General features: G+C 42.5%; 1 protein-coding gene across 1 annotated transcript in view; it reads right to left on the bottom strand.

Moving 5' to 3' along the window:
• Window positions 1–443: 443 nt before the first annotated feature.
• ctnna1 (catenin (cadherin-associated protein), alpha 1) overlaps window positions 444–18,670 on the bottom strand; it is a 78,760-nt gene continuing 60,533 nt past the window's right edge. Inside the window, exons 15-18 of the mRNA XM_080502653.1 lie at window positions 17,956–18,137; window positions 13,724–13,829; window positions 2,831–2,965; window positions 444–2,083 (exon numbers count right to left, since the gene is read on the bottom strand). Of these exons, the coding sequence (XP_080358779.1) occupies window positions 1,793–2,083; window positions 2,831–2,965; window positions 13,724–13,829; window positions 17,956–18,137 (714 nt within the window). The 3' untranslated portion in view covers window positions 444–1,792. The remainder of the gene's footprint in view (window positions 2,084–2,830; window positions 2,966–13,723; window positions 13,830–17,955; window positions 18,138–18,670) is intronic.

The raw sequence follows: 18,670 nt of genomic DNA, 5'->3' as shown, positions 1-18,670 counted from the left end.
TGATGAGTGATTACTGCAGCACTTTGGAGGGAAAAACACACACAAACCAAACATGTTGCTTCACAGAGCGTCCCCCCGCTGGTCTCTCGCCGCTTCTTCACAGGTTGTTGTTCAGGATGCAGCGCCACAATAGCAATGCTTGTTGTTCAAAACTGCACTAATGTATTTTCCCTACACAGAGAAAATAACCCACAACTAAAGTGCAGCCTAATTATACATTTAACAGGAGCGTGGTGTATAAAACCCTCAGGTCTGCACAATATAGGAGGTGCATATAAAACATAGGAAGCCGTTATGTACTGCAGCACATAGCGATTATTCTGTGGGGACCGTGAATGAGTCTTCAGGGTTTAAACTAAAACATGCAAGTTCACTATGGATGCGGTGGAATGGCAAAACTACACACCGGAGTTCAAGCAGGACAAACAATGCATTTTATTCTTTTTCATCTTTATTAAGATATAAAGCAAGCACACCAATATCAGAAATGTGTGCACTAATAAGTCAGCTCTTAATAACAAAAACAAAAAGAATCCACAGCAAAGTAGTTTGATATCACTCAGGATTTAAATTCAAACAAAACGACGGGGGGAAGAAACCGACTCCGCAAGTCCTGCTGCAGCTCGCAGCAGGAAGGCTTCAAAGCCTCGCTGGCGACCGTCGCACCACAACTCTCCAACCTGAACGCTCCGCGCCAGAAAAATACGTAAGAATGCGTCTCAAAGCTCTACGTCTGGAAGGTTGTTTCGAGGCTTTTATAGAGATTGTACATGACGTAAGGTCTCGATTAGTGTACGGGCTGAAAGACGAGGAAGGCGAACAATAAAGCCTTGCTCTCTTTCTGCTTTGCCAAAGTCTTAAGCCAAAAGGAGGGAGAAGCGTATCGATCGCTCTTTTTGGAAACATTAGGAAAGTGGAGGTGTTTGGTCTCATTGACAGTTAATGAAGCTTGGCGGCTTGAGCAGGACTGATGCACGCTTCACTTGCTCTTTGGCCCGCTGGGCTCGCGCACATGTACGTGCACGGCGAGCTGGGGGCTAATTCACAAAGTTTGAACTGGGTGCGCGTGGACCACCGAGTGAATGCAGCTTTCACGGAGCCAAACAGGAATCTGCCACCTTTGGTTTGTCAACAGATGAAAAACAAACAAACAAACAAAAAAAAAAACCAACAAACACTTGCAATTGATAAATCATAAAACGAGTACAAGTCAAAAGTCACGCAGACCTACACTGACAATGCTTACGGTGGCGTGAAGATATAAAAGTGGAGACACGTGGAGAAAAATCTCAACTTTGGTTCATTATGTCTGAACCAAAACACGCTCAAATCTGCCCGGCGAGGGCGGCATGACCACATGAGCTACAGTTATAATAAGGCAGCTGAACGTTTGCATAGCTGATATTTGCAGTACAAAAGGTATCCTGCCACGATCAATCATTATAGTGGAAAAGCCCCAGAGACCCACAGCTTCACTGGTTAGAACTAATAAATCAAAAGCATCCTGGAATTAGTTCTCGTTTCTATTAAAGCCACTCTTGTCTCTTACACAAAAGTGAGAAATATACATTTTAAAGAAGGCTTTGTCCAGTTGATTTCCCTCTAAATACATTTGCCAGAGGAGAGTCCATGTGTGGAATAGAAACGGTTGCGGGGGATTATAATGGGTCAAACAGACAAGCCGTCAACGGAAAGATAGAAGAAATATGTTAAAACCCTTTTTTTTTTTCTCTTTGACAGCAACAAGAAGCTGGATCTATATATAAACTGATAATCTGATTGCTGCGGCGCTCTAAATGCTATCCATGGCTTTGAACTCGCTCAGAGCCTGCACGGGGTTCACGTGCTTCTTGTGGGACGACCTCTTGACCCTGTTGGTCTGGCCGTCGTCCTGCTTCTCCCGTTTCACCAGCGGCTTCTTCTCGGGCGCTTTCATCCTCCAGGAGATGGCCGGCATGTTCAGGGACTCCATGTTTTTGCTCTTCTGGTACTTGGTGGAGGCCACGTAGGACGCCTTGACGGTGGACACCACCGTGTTCATCAGGTTCTTGGCGGCCTGAATGAGGGACATGGCGCTGTCCAGCTGGAGACGTGAAGGAGACACGAAGAAGTGGGTCAGTGGAGTAAAAACCCTGAGCTGCTTACTTCTAATTAGCTCCATCTTTCTTTTCTGTCTCTTCGCGGCCCTCTGATGTTTTTCCCCCCCAACTATGACTGGAGTGTTTATTCTGGAGCTTTAACAACCCCTGCCTTGTCTGGCGCACAAACATATGTGACAAATCTTAGAATACCTAAAAAGGTCACATTAATTTAATCTCCACACTGTAGTAGCCCCAGAGACACTGGTGACACTTGAGTGGAAGTGTTGGCACCATTTCTCATTTCAGCTGCACAGGAAGGAAGCGGGAATTCAATATTTTCCTCACACCGACACGGAGCATTATAATTAATTTCACCGGCCAGTAAGTAGTTAATGCTTAAAGGGGGTCTGTAAACACTGGCGGCCTTCCATGGTTTTATCACAGCTGGTAACATTCTGGTGACACTGGTTGTTCTAGCACAGAGAAACTCATTAATTTTCTTTTCTGTTTACTTGATTCAAAATATAAGCTGCAAATTGCAGTTCACAGAATAAATCATTAATTAATGCCGACCAACCACTGATGTCATTAAGTCTTTTTAATTGATCTGTGCAACAGTAGATAGAAGAACTTTGGGGCTTCACAAAGTAATGTACAACACGGATCTCGTTTAAATTTCGATTTGGAAACGAAAAGTTTGTTGGCATTTGTCCTGATCACCATAAAGACTGTGGCATGTCTGAACTCACCCCGGAGACGACCAGCTCTCCTCCCAGGTTCTGAACTTCAGCCTTGACTTTGCTGCAGATGTTGAGCTGGTGGCAGTACAGGGCGATACGCTGCAGGTAGGCCAGCAGGTCCTGCTTACAGGTGGAGTCCGGGCACTAAAAAAACAAACAAAAACAAAAACAACACTCGTCCATTAGGAATGAAACGGCTCAGTTTCTGTTCTGAAATGCACTCAGTCAACATCGCACTGTATGAAAAAGAAAAGTCAGCAGATGAAGCTGCAGGATGCAGCACAAGTTTTGTTTTGGGCTCCAGAAAAGCGTAATGCTCCAGAGATTCACCCATCAGAGGACAGGTCTGAAGTGTGCTTCTAATTAGATTTTCACAGCAATTGAATACACAAATGACCTTTCTGCTGAAGATGCAGAAGTAAACCAACGAAAGGAGCAATCCCTCTGTTGATTGTTTGGCTTGATGCTACAAATTCCATCTTGCTTTTAACTAAAAGTTCACGATGTGCGTGGGCAATGTTATCCTTTACTTTCTACAATTCAAAAGAAACAATAAAAAATGCTGCAGTTGAAATGAACCTGTTACCCCAAGACTCGCAATGTTTTTGTTTTACAGAAAAGTTTCACATTTACACTGCAACATTTCAAAAACAATTTTCAAGAGTGATTTAGTTTTCATGTTGGGCCACTAGTGGTTGCTGTTGGCTTTTATACTGAAACTACACAGAAATGTACAGAGAACAATATGGTACAAATATTAACAATGGCGGACACACAGACATTTGTGTGGACAGACGATGGGGTCGGATTGCTATTGCAGGTGATTTAACTCCAAGTCTATCAAGTCCCAGGAGGATATGGACTGGGAGTCATTAGTTTGCCGCTATTGTTAAAATCACAACACATAGGAGTTTATTTGTCCTATGGAGTGATGGCTCCAGGTTCACAGCAATATAAATCAGTGTATTTAACAGTAATTATGATAAGTATAAAGATTAAATGGTATCAGTTACAATAGCATGAAATGCAAACACAGCGTGCCGACACTGCTCCGCGTCTAATGTACACATCTGTTCACTATCATGGGCAGGTTTCTGAATGTAATTGTATCCGCTTGCAGGTGGGATAGAAAATTAATTTTTGTCACTCGCCGGCATAACTCAATCTGAACGTGCGTGTGCATGTGTGTGTGTGTGTGTACTCCTTGGGAGGCAGAGATCCTCCACTCTATCAGGATCAGATAGTAGCAGTGTGACAGGTAAGGCAGACACCCACGTGAGAGACGTGCTCAGAGCCAAAATGACAAACACACGCCCACCACCTGTTAGATTGCCAACCCGTCTTCGCGAGGTTAAGCATGATCAAGTCGCGCTGAATGCAAATTCAATTCAGAGGCAAACACTGCTGTCAATCAAGCGGCGGCGGTAATAATCTCGTGTGAAGTCTATCTGGATACAAAATGCTTGATTGAAATAGTGCGCAGCGAGCGCACAAAGTCATTTTTGAAAAAAAAATCTTCACTCCGCCTGTCACTAATCTGTAGTCTTGGAACAAAGAAAGTTGGAGACTCCTCCATTCGAGGCATTTAAGGAGTGACATTGAGTATGACGGTGCAAATTAACCGACCGGGGTCAAAAAAAACATTCAGACAGGCTTCAGTAAATACAATTAATTGTGACAGAGAGCATGTGATGGACAAAAAAGGCTTACAATGTGTGGCCAAACAATTTAGGCATCATAGATCCAATACCAAGCTGAGAAAGCCTCTTAGTTTTGTTCCCAACAAGGCAGAACAATATTGTCAAAAGTCTGCAAGCAATATGAAATAATATACTGGAGCCACGAAAAATCCATCAACTTCAAGAAAGCCAATAAATTATCATAAAGCCCACTTGAAAGTGGCACGATGTGAAGAGCTCCACAAAAATGCATCTCATTTAGCATTGGCAATCTTTTTGAATTATTTCATCTCATCATAATTAGACTCGGGCTGTACCTTGGAAAAACCATTTCCATCCGCTTTCCTGGTTTGCTAAACAAGCCCCTTGCCAGCATTGTAATTAGGCCACAGTATTCTTCTTAGCAGCTCATCAAATGAAGGCTGTAAACACTCTGTTGGGGCTCTGAGGCTTTACGTCAAATCATTGCAGTGACCTATGGAACAAATTGTGTGTCAACAATGATCAGCAGACTGGCTCTGTAACAAATAATCAGCGGCTGGCAGCTTTTCACATCACCTTCCAAGCTCATTCTGTCATGAAGGAGAGGGGGGGGGGGGGGGGGGGCGCGCACATATGAATAGGGAGATCAAGAGAAAATGCAGGCTTAAATACAGACTTGGAGAATTTGCAGGTGCTTGGCTGTCTGAAGGAGGAGTCCTTTGGCAGCTGTTGATTCTGTGCGCAGGGAAAAGGTGAGAGGGAGATAATAGCAGCCAATCTTTTAATTGATGGAATCTCTGCAGGACTGTGCTGGAGAGGTCAGCACTATGGAAAGGAATGTATCAAAGTCTCCAGATACAACAAAGAGACAATCAGTGGGGCTCTTAATTGTTTATTACTACATTAGTGCATTAATCTGTAACAGAGGATGGCCAAAAGAAAAAAAAAAAAAAAAAACTTTACTTGGTTTCCCTCCACCAAGGGAGGAAAAGAGACATCATTGGGATGCCGGTGATTTTTGGACACTTCAAATAAATGAGGACTTGTGATGCATCTAATCCTGCTGAGTGCATCAGTCCCCATCGTGGGAGTACAGAGAGCTCCAGTGGATATGGTGGACCGTTTCCCAGACATACAGCCACACATGCATGCATTTACCCAGCAGCCCAGCTGGCACAGCTGCACATTCATACACACTACTCATCTGGGTAATGGATGCATGGAAACAAGAAAAAACGCAAACATTCACCTACGTGCATACATTAAATAATGTCACAAAAAGCACAACATCATTCATGTTGATGTCTCCTGAAAATTTGATTTCAAATGTCTTTCTCACCACCACTATTCATTTCCGATTACCAGAAGGACCAGTTAAATAGAGAGGGATGAGATGGAAGGATTGACAATCTATTAAAAGGAAGGTACGCGGGAGGAAAAGAGAGGAAAGCGAGCTGGAGGGGATGATCATCATACAGGAGACGACTAATGCATGGCTGTTAGAGCAGAGAAAGTGGGGGAGGGAGGAAGGCTAAAAAGGAGGGTAAAGAACCAGAGAAAAATAAGTAGGAGAAAAAGACAAGGAAGAAGAGAGAGCAGGAGAGGGGGCAATGCAGAGGAGTGAATAAGGGGGAGAAATCCAACTTGGGGAAAAGAAACGCAGACAAGAGGATCTGACTGTAGTTGGGAGGGAAGTCAGGGACCAGGGGAGAGGATGAGTGTGTGTCTGTGTGCACGCACAGATGCACACATGCAATAGCAAAGACCTGGGATGAGGCTGAATGCAGCAGCCATGCTAATGAAGGCTTGGGGAAGTATTCAGTCGGCTGAGAGCAGGGCACTGTGAAAGCATCACTTGTGCTCGTACTCAGCTCAGCTGCTGGCTTCACTCAGCACTCAGGAAACTCTGCAAGGCTGCGCCGACTGTGACATGTGAATACATAAGTCGCACAGGGGAGGAGACAAAAACACCTTGGATTGTTTCAGTAATGCAAATGGAAGCCCGTGTGAGATTAGACACAGCCTCAATGCGAGCGCCGATTCAAAGGGCTAAGCACAAACAAATACCTCCACAGACTGCACTCACTCTGCTACTTGAGGATTTCCACAAACTCCTGCATTAAAAGGCAACCCGGATTTCACCCGGGAGCCTTTGGGGTGTCCAACACTAACAGGTACGAGTAAATAATAATACAAATAGTCACATGTGAGGTATTGTATCTGCAGGCTGTCCAAACTCCACAATTCGGCAGTCAAGTTGAAACCCGAACCTCACTATTTAAACAATTCATTTCCGTTTCACAAGACAAAGCCTGCTCTTGCGTGAAAAAGACTTAGTGACCTCAAATGCTAGAGCACATCACTGCCTTCTTTTTGTGTCTTGTCTGAGTGCTGCTGTAAAAACCTTCTTCAAACTCGTTTCAAATCGCCTCTTTGCTTTTATTGCAGGCTGTGTGGTCTGTTACGGACCAGGACAGGTAACCTTGCTTGGTCAGCTACTATTCAGAGAGCAAAAGTAGGAAGAGGTGCACTCGAGACTTCATCACGCAAGTCTGGAGATCTTTTCCAGGCGAAGTAATAGAAAAGGTGAGTCACCATCTTTCAGAGGTGCGCCGCACAAGCAGAAATGTCAACAACTGTTGTTCGGCTGTTCTTGCACCTGTATCGTTTGCTTTTAAGAACCTTTTTAGGAAATTAAAGGTGAAAACAAAAGGTAAAGTCAGATCAGAGTGTAAAGATTACTGTTGCAATTTGCCAATTCAATCTCAGTAAGAATGCCTTACATGACTTTTAGATAAGCTGCATATTTATGAGGATTTCACTTTGTAAGTGAATGGGAAGCTTTACCTTTATTTGCATTCCTTAACAATTAAACTGCTGCCCGACAGGGGCTTGGTAGCAGAGCGAAAACTCAAGAATTCTCTTTTCCCACACAAGAATTCCACAGTGAACCAGTGGGGAGAAATAAAGAAAGAAAAATGAGGCATTAAGAATGACAGAGCAAGATGTTGAACTAAACTATCTCACTGTGCTTTATGCCGAAGAACAATCGAGGGGAGGCAGGATGGTCAGGTTGCATCATTGCAAATGCCATGCAGTTCCACTGAATTTCATTATGCGGAGCAAGGACAGAGGCAGCGCCGTACGGCTCTGACCTTTCAGGACGCATCACCCACAGGAAATGGCAATTTCCAATATTTACTGACAGGATAGCATTGTAATGTGTCACTGTCTGCAAACCTATTGGGGAGAGACACCAGGCGCTGGACCTGAGGAGTGTTTTATGGAATGTTTGCTTTTCACCGACTGTCCGTCATGAAAGAATTTACACAACCACTGCCCTCAGATCAAAGGAAGATGATTGAGTGCTTTTATTCACTGTATTTAGTCGAATGCCTGGTTGCTGTATCCTGGTGTAACCCCCACAACTGTGTGGAATGTAGGAACAACCTAGATGTCATTCATAGCATTGTGATGATCTCTTATTCTATGAAATATATTTATTAGTCCTATAAATTTAGACAAGGACCAACAACGAGAAGTACAGTCGGAAAATAAAATGGTCAAACGACTGATAAGCGCTGGTTGCCAGCTATAAATCGCATTTCATGGCATACCGACAGCACAATTTGTTTTCCTGCCACAGTTAAGAGACAAAAATAAAACAAAAACTTTCATTCAGGTGAGCGTGTCTTTGCGGGTTTGTGAATGGATTCTCGAAGCTTAAAAGGGAAGAAAAGAAATCCCGACACCTCAGAGCAGCAAGCAAGCTCCTCCTAGCAGCTTTTGAGCCTGTGACATATACATCTGTATACAAAGGTTCGGCCACCCCTGGGCAAAATGCTATTCTGTTGATTTTTGAAGTGAAAATAAGTAAATCCAAGCCCTGCAGCGGTGAGACATGAAACAGTTACTTCACCGTCGCACTTCACTTTAAAACGGACAAAATGTGCCACTTTACAAACTTTTGCTCACAGGTGTAAAGCATCAAGCAGAAGTGAGGATTGGCGAAAGAAAGAAAAAACACAGGCGAGCAAACGTAGTGGTGCAAGGTTGTGGGTAATGAACTCTGCTTTTTGTGAGAAATGACCTTTATGACAACCAGCCACTTTCGTTGAATTCAACTTTATTTATATAACTACACACAACAGTCATTTTGTAGGTGCTTTTAACAGAGAAACCCAACAAATCCACAGCCTTTTATTCACCATGACGCCTTAAAACTGCCAGAAGTTGCAAGAATGCAAAAAAAAAAATATACAAGATATATGGAGTGGACAAACAACAATGTACACTGAATCCCTAACAACTCATGTTCAGTGTTTGTTTTGGTAATGAGGCAGGGCTATTGCGGCTAAAAGAAGCATTTACTATATTGACAGAAAATAGAAAAACACCGATCGGCTATCCAATGCAACGAGGAATGTGAGCTCCGTGCGGTAAAAAAATGTAACAGCATCTCAATGCTGAATAAAACTTTCAATAAAGATGAGTTGCTCCTGATTAATGTATAGAACCACATCAACAGTTCATACCGCCTGGAAAAACCGTAATTTCTTTTTTTCTCACCGCCCGTGTGAAGCAGACTTCACTTTTGTTGAAGGCTAAAAATACATCTGCGACCGAGTACCTTTTACCGACCACCGTTCGTTCCATGCCAAGGGATGATAGCCAGATCTGCTCACTGTATCTGCTAAAAAGATGCTCCATCCTTGGATGAGGCCAATTCAATCACACGGGCACTTGGGAGCGTTAATATGACATTGAAGCAGATGGAGCGTTTGGGTATGACAGGAGAAAATCAAGCTGGGAGCAAGCCAAAAAAAAAAAAAAGCGAGAAAAGGAGAGAAAAAAAAACTGTCAAGGTAACCACGGGAACCCATTAAATTGCCCTTATAAATTTTTTACGTTCATGCTGCACCTGTCACTCAGGCATTTTATCGTTGTACTTGTAAGCAAAATGGATCTCTAACGCTACAGAAGACGGAATGTACAACAAACGATATTAAAACTGCACACACGCTTGTGTGGATCACATTTGCGAAAATGTATAACTGGATGGTCTCAACCTACTTACCCACGTGAACAAAGGTGTTCATGTAAACTGCTGTCTTAACATATGTGAAAAACAGCCCTATGGCCTAAACTGTACACTGTAATGCAACGTTTACACAACTAACAACCGCTCCAAACACACTCTCCTCCAATACTAAACAGCGACTGAAGAAACTACAGTCTCGATAGCTTCTTTGACTTTATTTGGCTTGGATGCTGTTGGAAAATGCCCTTAGACTTTGTGTGCATTAGACGGCACATTTGAAATTGTAGCTCAAAGCAAATTTTCTCCAGATGAGGTACATCTGCAACATGACTTGTTTGGACAATTTGCTAATTCTATCTTTTGTTCTTTTGTCTCAGAATGGTGTTTCCTTTTACTTTTGAGTTGCTGTCAAAAGGAAACAAGTCCTCTGCTCTGGGCAAACAGCTTTGTGCAGAGCTGTTTTGGTCTTGCAACTATAAAATCTTAGATCACCTCAGAGGAGCTTCAGGAAGCAACAAAGACCATTAAAAATACTAATTAAAGAGGTTAAATGCCTTTTAAGACAATCGATTGAGAGTTGATAAGAGTCAACTAGCATGACTTGGTTGAGCTGAACTGTAGTTTTCTGTGGGCTGACCCTTGAACTGCTGAGCTGAGAATTTGTGGGCTCCCTGGGTAATTTTACTTCTCTGCTGCAGTAGGTAATTTACAAGCCTGTCCGCTATAAAGCGTCTAGGGCTAGAGCTGGGATTAGACTGTGACCAGCAACAGAGTCCACGGATCATCATAAATCTCCACTGATTGAATGCAAATTGGAAAACTATACTCTGTATGTCAGTATACATCATGAGAATAAAGCTCGCACAACAAACACACACACATGCCCATTCTCTAAATATGCAAGCCTTGTTTTATGTGGACGTGTTTGTATGTGTACATGCCAGTGTTTGTGGCGAGGAGGCAAACGGCAGGAATTTATGGGCTACATAGTGGCTAACACATTTGCATTATAAATCTCAATTACATAGCATTATTTGTTTACCACCCCACTCAGATGGAATTCTCATAAGGTGCCTTGCAGAAGGAGGTCATAAATTCTTAATCAACTGCATTGCAGACCTTTGTACAGCAATGACCTAAATCCTGCAGCTCATCTCTGCACTACACTCATTTCCTAAAAATTATATACGAGTCTATTACAGATATTTATCAGATTATGGGAAGTCCACAAATAAAACACGTCCACCTGCATGTGAACACAGCCTCCACCTACCAACACCTACCCTGAAAGATGTAGGGTGAGATGCTGTGCTATCAGTCTGGGACCATCTGCCAACGGATTTTATATGAGGAGCAAACCCACATAGGCCTCAGAGGCCAGAGGCACAGAGCACAAGTGATTAATATGCCTAGGTTAATGAGCAGTCCCGGCAATGCCTTACCTCCTCTGACTCCGACAGTATGTGTGCATCCTGGTGGTGACTCACTTAAGCACGGCTGCTGAAGAATGTAGACCAACCCAACGTACCGTGTCACTGCTCTGGCTGGGCCTGTGGCATCTCCTGCTTTGTTCGAGAAGTGGCCCTAAATATAAACTGCCTGTGTAAATACATTTTAAAAAACACTGCCACCTGGCAATTATGCCGCTAATTAAAAGGCGAAGCACTGTTAATGGATTCATTTCTCAGGAGGGATCTGCCTCTCTCCCCGCAAATGCACTGGCCCTTCTCTCTCCCTTTCCCATCTCTCCATCATTCTCCCACCCCTCTGAACCCGTGTCCATCCCTGGGTGCCCGGGCTGATGTGTTGTAGGTGAGTGTCGCCTGGTCTGCTAGTGTTTTGGTCTCTGCTGAGAGAGAAAGGCTAAGAGGGACAGCTGGATGGGTTCACAGGCTTAAGGGGTCCTAACTCTTGGCAAAGGCTTCTGTTTCAACAGCCAAAGCCCTTCATTTATTCATACTTTGAGTGCTTCAAACCCCCAAATCCTCGTCTCATGTGTACAAACACACAAACTGCATGTACACAAAAGAGATAAAGACACTAGTACCTTCAAGCATGCAGGGGTAATAGTCACCTAAATCTAAAACATCCATACACATGTGCCTGTGGAGAGGCACTCCCGTCAACAGACACGCTCATATCCAGACACACACACACACACCTGCACGATTGCCCATCTGTTTTCTTTGGGGGATAGCACTGTTTTCATTAAAGTGAATAAGCATCTTCAAAAGCAGCAGTGATGCATAGAAGAGTCACTCTCCAGAGCGGCTTATTCCCTATTCAGATGATTCAAATGCAATTAGGTCAGTACAGGTAAGACTGTTACTTTGTGATAGACGTCAGATTTTTCTGGTATTACGTACCGAGTTCTCATCGAATAAAATATTAGATGTACGTGGATCTCGGAGGCCAGAAGCTCATTATGTCCGACGACAGAGGAGCGAACTCTGCAAAACGCTAAACCTACAAGTTTCCAGTGTAGGATTGGAGAACAAAAACACCAGCTTAAACAACAAATCAATGCACCTTCCCTTTTATTCGAAAAAGAACGATCCACCATGAGTTATCCAAAGGATTGACTCGTAACATTTACTAATACGATTACACCGTGTGGAAAAAGGTAAAAGGTAAACACATTTCACTATCACACATTTTATTCAGTTGCGTTTGATCTCACTCTACAAGTGTTTAGATGTGTTTAAACCATGTGTACATCCTGTTTCTCCTCACTTTATATGCACCAGATTAAAAGAAAGACTGCGGCAAATCTAATGTCTGTGGGCACTTTCCTGCTTAAATGTGTATTCTTGGTTGCAAGTAAAAGCCACAGCTGGTACACAGAGACAAGCCATGTCTTTCCAGAAGGAGGCCTCAATCTGACAAGTCGGTCTTGTAGCAAACATCACAACTTAAGTCTTTCATGATTTAACAACAAAATGTATACATACAGCAGACACCGATGCCATAAGTCTCAGCCTAAGAGATGGCACATGAATAAGTTGGGGGATAAATCATGTACAGTGTCTCCCTGAGGAGCGGTACAGTGCAAGTATTTAAGTGAAATATGAGGCCATGGATAATTGAATGCGTGTTTCCTGATGTCAAGGACCATAGTCTCTGCGGTAAGGAGGGGATGTGGAGAGATGATGGAACTGGGAGTTGGGGAGCGGCAGATGGAAGAATGAATGGATTTGATCATGAAAAGAAGCTGGTAAAGACTGGTGACAGTTTTTTCATGAAAAACACAAGCCAGAGCCTTTGGTAACACCCTAAGAGCTGCACTGTGTGTCTACTTCAGAGATTTGCTCCCAAACGGTTAAACAGGATGAGATGAAATGCATACGTGCAAAAATAAAGGAGATATATATAAATATATATATATATATTTTTTTTTTTTTTTTAAAAGAAGTTGTCCATTTTTTGTCTTTTTTAAGTGCTTGAAATAATCTAAACGAGAAGTTTCAGTCTTTAAATCTTCCACAAAGTGCTGTTGATAACGAGAAAAGGCAAACGGGAGCAGTATCAAAGAACAATCGTAATGAAACGTTAGTTTTTCCTAACTCGGTGAGAGTACTGCAGGATGAAGTGCCAGCACAGAATCAATTGGCATTTGGGTAATGAAAAACTTGCCAAAACACCACCAACATAGAGTAACTTGTGAACCACAGTCAGAATATTCATGAATTAATAAATAGCAGCAAAATCTTCAGACGACAGTAATTGAATCCACTCTTATTGGGATATATTCTTGTGAAAGCAGCGTAGCGTTAGTGATGTATGTACGCGCATCGGTGTGCAGTCAGACAAAGGTCTCATTTAGAAGGCATATGCTGCAGCTATACATTGTAAAAACAACTGTAGTTAACAGTTAAAATGATGAATGGAGCACGTTCTACATGCTGCATTGCTTACTTTCTCATAGCTCATAACATAACTCATATCTTCCCCATATATACACACACACACACACATATATATATATATATATATAAATAAATATACGGTTACAGATTTCATAAGCATCTGAAGAATTATTTTCCCTATTATTTGTGCTTACTGCCCTTGTTTCTAATTCATCGGGCCATGACAATGTCACTGTGCTACATTGCTACAATACTAATTATGTAATGGGGTTGGATAGCACAAAGGCATAGTCTATATCAAACCCATGGGAGAGGAAGGTTCATTATGACTTACATTGTCAGCAATGGTGCGACCCAGCTTGTCCATTCTTGATCCGGCCTCTGCGATCTTCTTGGCAGCGCTGATGACATCAGACGTGTTTTTCAGTGGCCCTTTTCCCCTGAGAAGAGAATGTGGAAAAGATCAGTCACCATTTTTTGATCTACTCTTGATTCATTCAATATGCAGGAGCAGTGTCACTGTCATGAAACGACTGTTTGTTTTGGATGGGTGTTTTGCGCTCAGGCACAAGGCTCTCCTAGTCATGAAAATCCCACCTAAATTAGAGCACTGACCTCAAAACATGTTGTGAAGCATAAGGAAAGGAAGAGGGTTCATTTAAGTTTGTCGTTCGAATCCGCATCTGATGCATTACCATCACACTTTTGTAGCACCGCCTCGCTAATAAAAAGGTTATTTGCCTCCCCGTGGCAGAATAAATTGGTAATGGGCTCAAAACGGAATTTGGCCGCACTTTTATTCTAAGGCATTGTAGGGAAACCCAGATTCAAGAGGCCAGCGTGCAGTAGTCACCAGTACCACATGCTTTCTATTGGGATATAAACTCGTCTGTTTCTCATCAGTCTGTTTGGACTCTTTCTTTGAAGCAGTTCATTAGAAGACCAAGATTTGAAGCGAACTGGTTTGATGTCCGCTTACAAAAATATTAGATGGCCCCAACATCACAACAGATACACCCAGCAGCTCTTCATTTGGATGACTATTCCAGGTTTGAAACAACTGATGAAGAAAAGACAAGAAGCGACAGAGACTAGAGTCCAATTAAAGTCAAAGGCAATTGTTAAAGCCTTACACATCTATCCTTGACCCTATGGAGTGCAGTGCCAACATGGGTCAGTCCAGCCCTGAACTGACCCACTGTAAAGCTCGTCAGCTTTTCACCATTTTTTCTGCTCCCCCCCCCCCCCCCAAGAGACTCTGGGACACAGTTGGCAAGAGGCACACATTGGATTCAAAGCTGCTCTCTCCAGGCTAAAAAATGAGCCATCCAACCCAGAACAGATGGAATTTTGTGTTCCGTTCTCTCACTTCCTCTTTCCTCCCCTCCTGTCGCAAAGCCCTTTCTTTCTCCTGCTCTCCCTCTGCAGCTCTGATGTAAACTAAACCAGAGTACTTGTGGAAGAGGCCACGCACCAGAGCGCATACGACAAGTTCTGTGAAGACAATTTAAGCCTTGCAGGCAGAGTTGTAGGTATTGGGATCAGTTCTGGAAAAAAGTATTTTACTCACGTTCAGAGTGGTAAATCAGTTATACATATACACACACCTCAATTAATAAATACAGCAGCTACTTCCTACATGTGCTCATGTCCATCCGTGGGGGAATTCTTGAGCTCTGCATTTCTGAACAAGTAACAACTTGGAGAATGACCGAAGCAACAGATGAAAGTAAACGCACAATGACTCCAAACACGAGGACATTCCTGCAAAATTCCTCATACTGGGTTTACACAAGAAGATCAGGTAAAGCACTTCATGTTTGGCGACAGCTGCCGGCCTCCAGATGTGTGTGAGCAAAGCCCTCTGCAACATGAAACAGTGACAGGTGGCTTCCAAATATGTTGCATGTTTCTGAGCAACACATGCTTTATTCATGAGAGCTGCCATGCAGCCGTAAGTGATGCAGGAGTCTACAAGAATGCCTCGTGCTCTCTGCAGATTTGTCAGGAGAGAGGTCCAGATCAATTACCTCATACAGCATTAACCTTGGCATTGCTTTGTGCCAGCTCAAGGTTGAGGGGGCAATAATTTGAATTAGCCTGCTCCTGACCTTCTGTGTGCTACCCCCTGCATGCAGGAGCGAGGGCACGATGTCAACCTATATATTTTCCCTGACAAATGTCCATGCAAATGGATGGATGGACAAATGGATGCTCTTTGACATTGGACTGCACTCTATGAATTCAATTGAATCGTATCACTTTTCCCATTAAAGTACCAGTTGTCAATACAATTGCCAGTAATGCTACTACTCTCGACACAGTATCTGAGGACATAATCGTTTTGTGTTGTCTGATCGTCGTTCGGTAAAATGTATGACAAAATGCACAGAGGTGGCACCAAACAAAAATAGCAAAGCAGAAAATAGTTACTTATACACCTATATTCAATCAAAGAATGCAAAATGTGAATGAGGAAACAAAAAGAGGTATTCAATAAAACTCAAATAAGGATAGTGTACAGAGGTCAGGGAATATTGGCTAATAAATTGAGTTTGTAAGTTCTTTTTGCTCAGTGAGAGATTAACTCCATCATAGAAAACACACTAATATAATGCACTTCTATAAATAGCTAAAACTGAGGCTCAGTAATTGTAAAGAATTGAGTTATTATTGACCTGTATTAGTTTTTTCTGCTGGTCTTGATTTGTTTTTGAATTGTAAAAATCTAATAGTCTATATACATCTCCACTTTTATTAAAAAAAAGCAAACAAAAAAACAATCGACACAATCAAGCGTGAACATCAAGCGATGTTATGCCAGTAAATTGAGCGAAAGGGAAAAACATTTTCTACCTAAGAAAGTTTTTTGTTTGAATAATTGATCTCGCTACCCATTTATACCCATCTGAAAGTGATGTAAATTGCATTTATATCATAAAAATGTTCTCAGACTATGCTCAATCATTTGATGCCGTTTTACAGAATGCAGTAAGAAAATAGAAGATATTTATCAAATAGAACAAAAAGTTGCAGTTCTTTTATTTAATTGTTCTGGTGATGATGACCCTTTGGCCAAGGTTTGTTTTTAACCTATTCAAGGTTGCAAAATAGAGATGCAGCCTGGGTCGTTGTCATAAACGTGAGTCAGAGCTGAGCACAAAATGTCCTCTGATTAATTCAGTTGAAATTTTTCAAAAGGCAAGAGTCATACAAATACAGTCAGCCACAAACACAAGGCATTAAGTCAGAACGTCCCCTCAAACACACACACACACACACACACACACACACACACACACACACACACACACACACACACACACACACACACACACACACACACACACACACACACACACACACACACACACACACACACACACACACACACACACACACACACACACACACACACACACACACACACACACACACACACACACACACACTATTCAGCTCTCAGTGTGAGCTTGAGATAAAAATCCCCGTCTGATCCCACTCAGAGTTTCACCACGCCCAGTTGAATTCCCACAAACATGCACCACATAGAAGAGGTTCCTGCTTCAGTAGACAGTGAATTGCCTGATAGATGATCTCCCATTGTTAAGGTTTGTGAAAGGGTTCATCGTACCTTTTCTATCAACACCAAGCAAAGAACTCAAATTCGTAAAGCAACAATAATAATAATAATAAAAAACAATCAATCCCTGCGTATTGATTCAGTCTGGAAGAATTTCAATCACACAAGATCAGAAAACATTGAACTCTTGCATACAGACCGCGGTTAAAAACAGAGGGTAAAAAACATCTGTCTTTTGTTTTCATTCTGATGGTGGGAAGCCTGTGTGATGCTGATGAAAATCAAATGCAACGTTTTGGCTGGAGACATTTGCTAAACAGCTTTTCTGCAACAGCCACGCGTTCGAACAGTTTTAGGTAGCAGAATATTTTTGAGACCGTATTAACAACAAAAATGTTTAATAGAGGTTATGATGCATCCATATGGTTAAAGGCTTTTTATGATTGTTTTGACCATCTGCCTTCTATATTGTGGTTAGAAAATGACTACACTCCATCATCTCTGTCCACTGAAGATTATTCAGAACACACATCTCCATTGGTGTACCAGAAAAAGAGGAACAAATTTATAGTGAAATCACAGGATTAAAGAAAAGAAAGAGATTCCAAAGGAGAATTCTGTGTTTCGTTCATGCACGGAAAGCACTGTGAAACTGTGTGTGCTGCTTTGCAGACGTGAAGATTGCATTTTGCAGGGCTTAACTGAAACATGCACTGTGTCTCTGAGGCATTTTGCTTCAAGTGGGCTACTACTGGAATATTAATGTGAGAAAACATGGTTGACCATGTGAATGTAGAAGGGATGACTAACAATCAAATGACAAACACACAAATGAATCTCACAGCAAGAAGTGTCCTTGAAAAGAAATATTCTAAATCCGTTGGTGTTTGAAATGAGACTGATGAACACAAAAAGAACTTTGGCACTTATGTAACTGCACGCGATGACGCTGGCCGAGGGCCAACTTGTTAGTTCATGCTTACCTGGTGAAGTCGGTCATCTCCATCATGATCATGCACATCTGCTTAGCCAACACAATGATGTCGTTTCCGCTGTCATCCCACTTGGACACCTCCGCATCCAGCTTGCTCTTCTCTTCCTGGAAGCTCGCCACCTGCTCGGCAATCTTTGCCTTCTGCTCCTGGGGCAACTGGGCCATGATAGCCTGGAGGGGGAATTATGGAAAGTGTGAGGGGTTAGCACACTGGACTTTAGCATATGGCTGCTCAGGCTATACACACACGATTTGTTGGCAGGTAGAAACACAGCAATGTTCGAGACCACAGCAGAGAGATATGCACTGGTACAGCTTCAAAACACTGAACTATTATGCTTCCCATCAGGAGTGTTTCCCTTTCCACGGTCGCAAATAAATTTGGACGTGGATTCTCTGTTAAAAGCACTTAGAAATGACTGTTTTGTATTTGGTGCTACATAAATAAAGTTGAATTGAAAGAGCGTCTCCAAGTCGGCAGATGCTCAACAAAAGGAAACCGAATATCATCACACAAGTGGTCATTCGATTACTGATGAATGGAGCTCCCTCCCTCTCCCTTCACCTAAGCTTGTCTAAAGCTGTTAAAGCCACTTAAGATAGAAAAGACCACCCATAACAAAACAGTAAGCTTTGGCGATCAAAACAAATGGCCTAGAAAGGTACTGATGGATCGCTCTCCCATAAGGGATTCATGAGATTAA

This window comes from Blennius ocellaris, assembly GCF_963422515.1.
Source record: "Blennius ocellaris genome assembly, chromosome: 9".
In the NCBI taxonomy this organism is placed as follows: domain Eukaryota; kingdom Metazoa; phylum Chordata; class Actinopteri; order Blenniiformes; family Blenniidae; genus Blennius; species Blennius ocellaris.
This window is presented reverse-complemented; position numbering and strand designations above follow the sequence as displayed.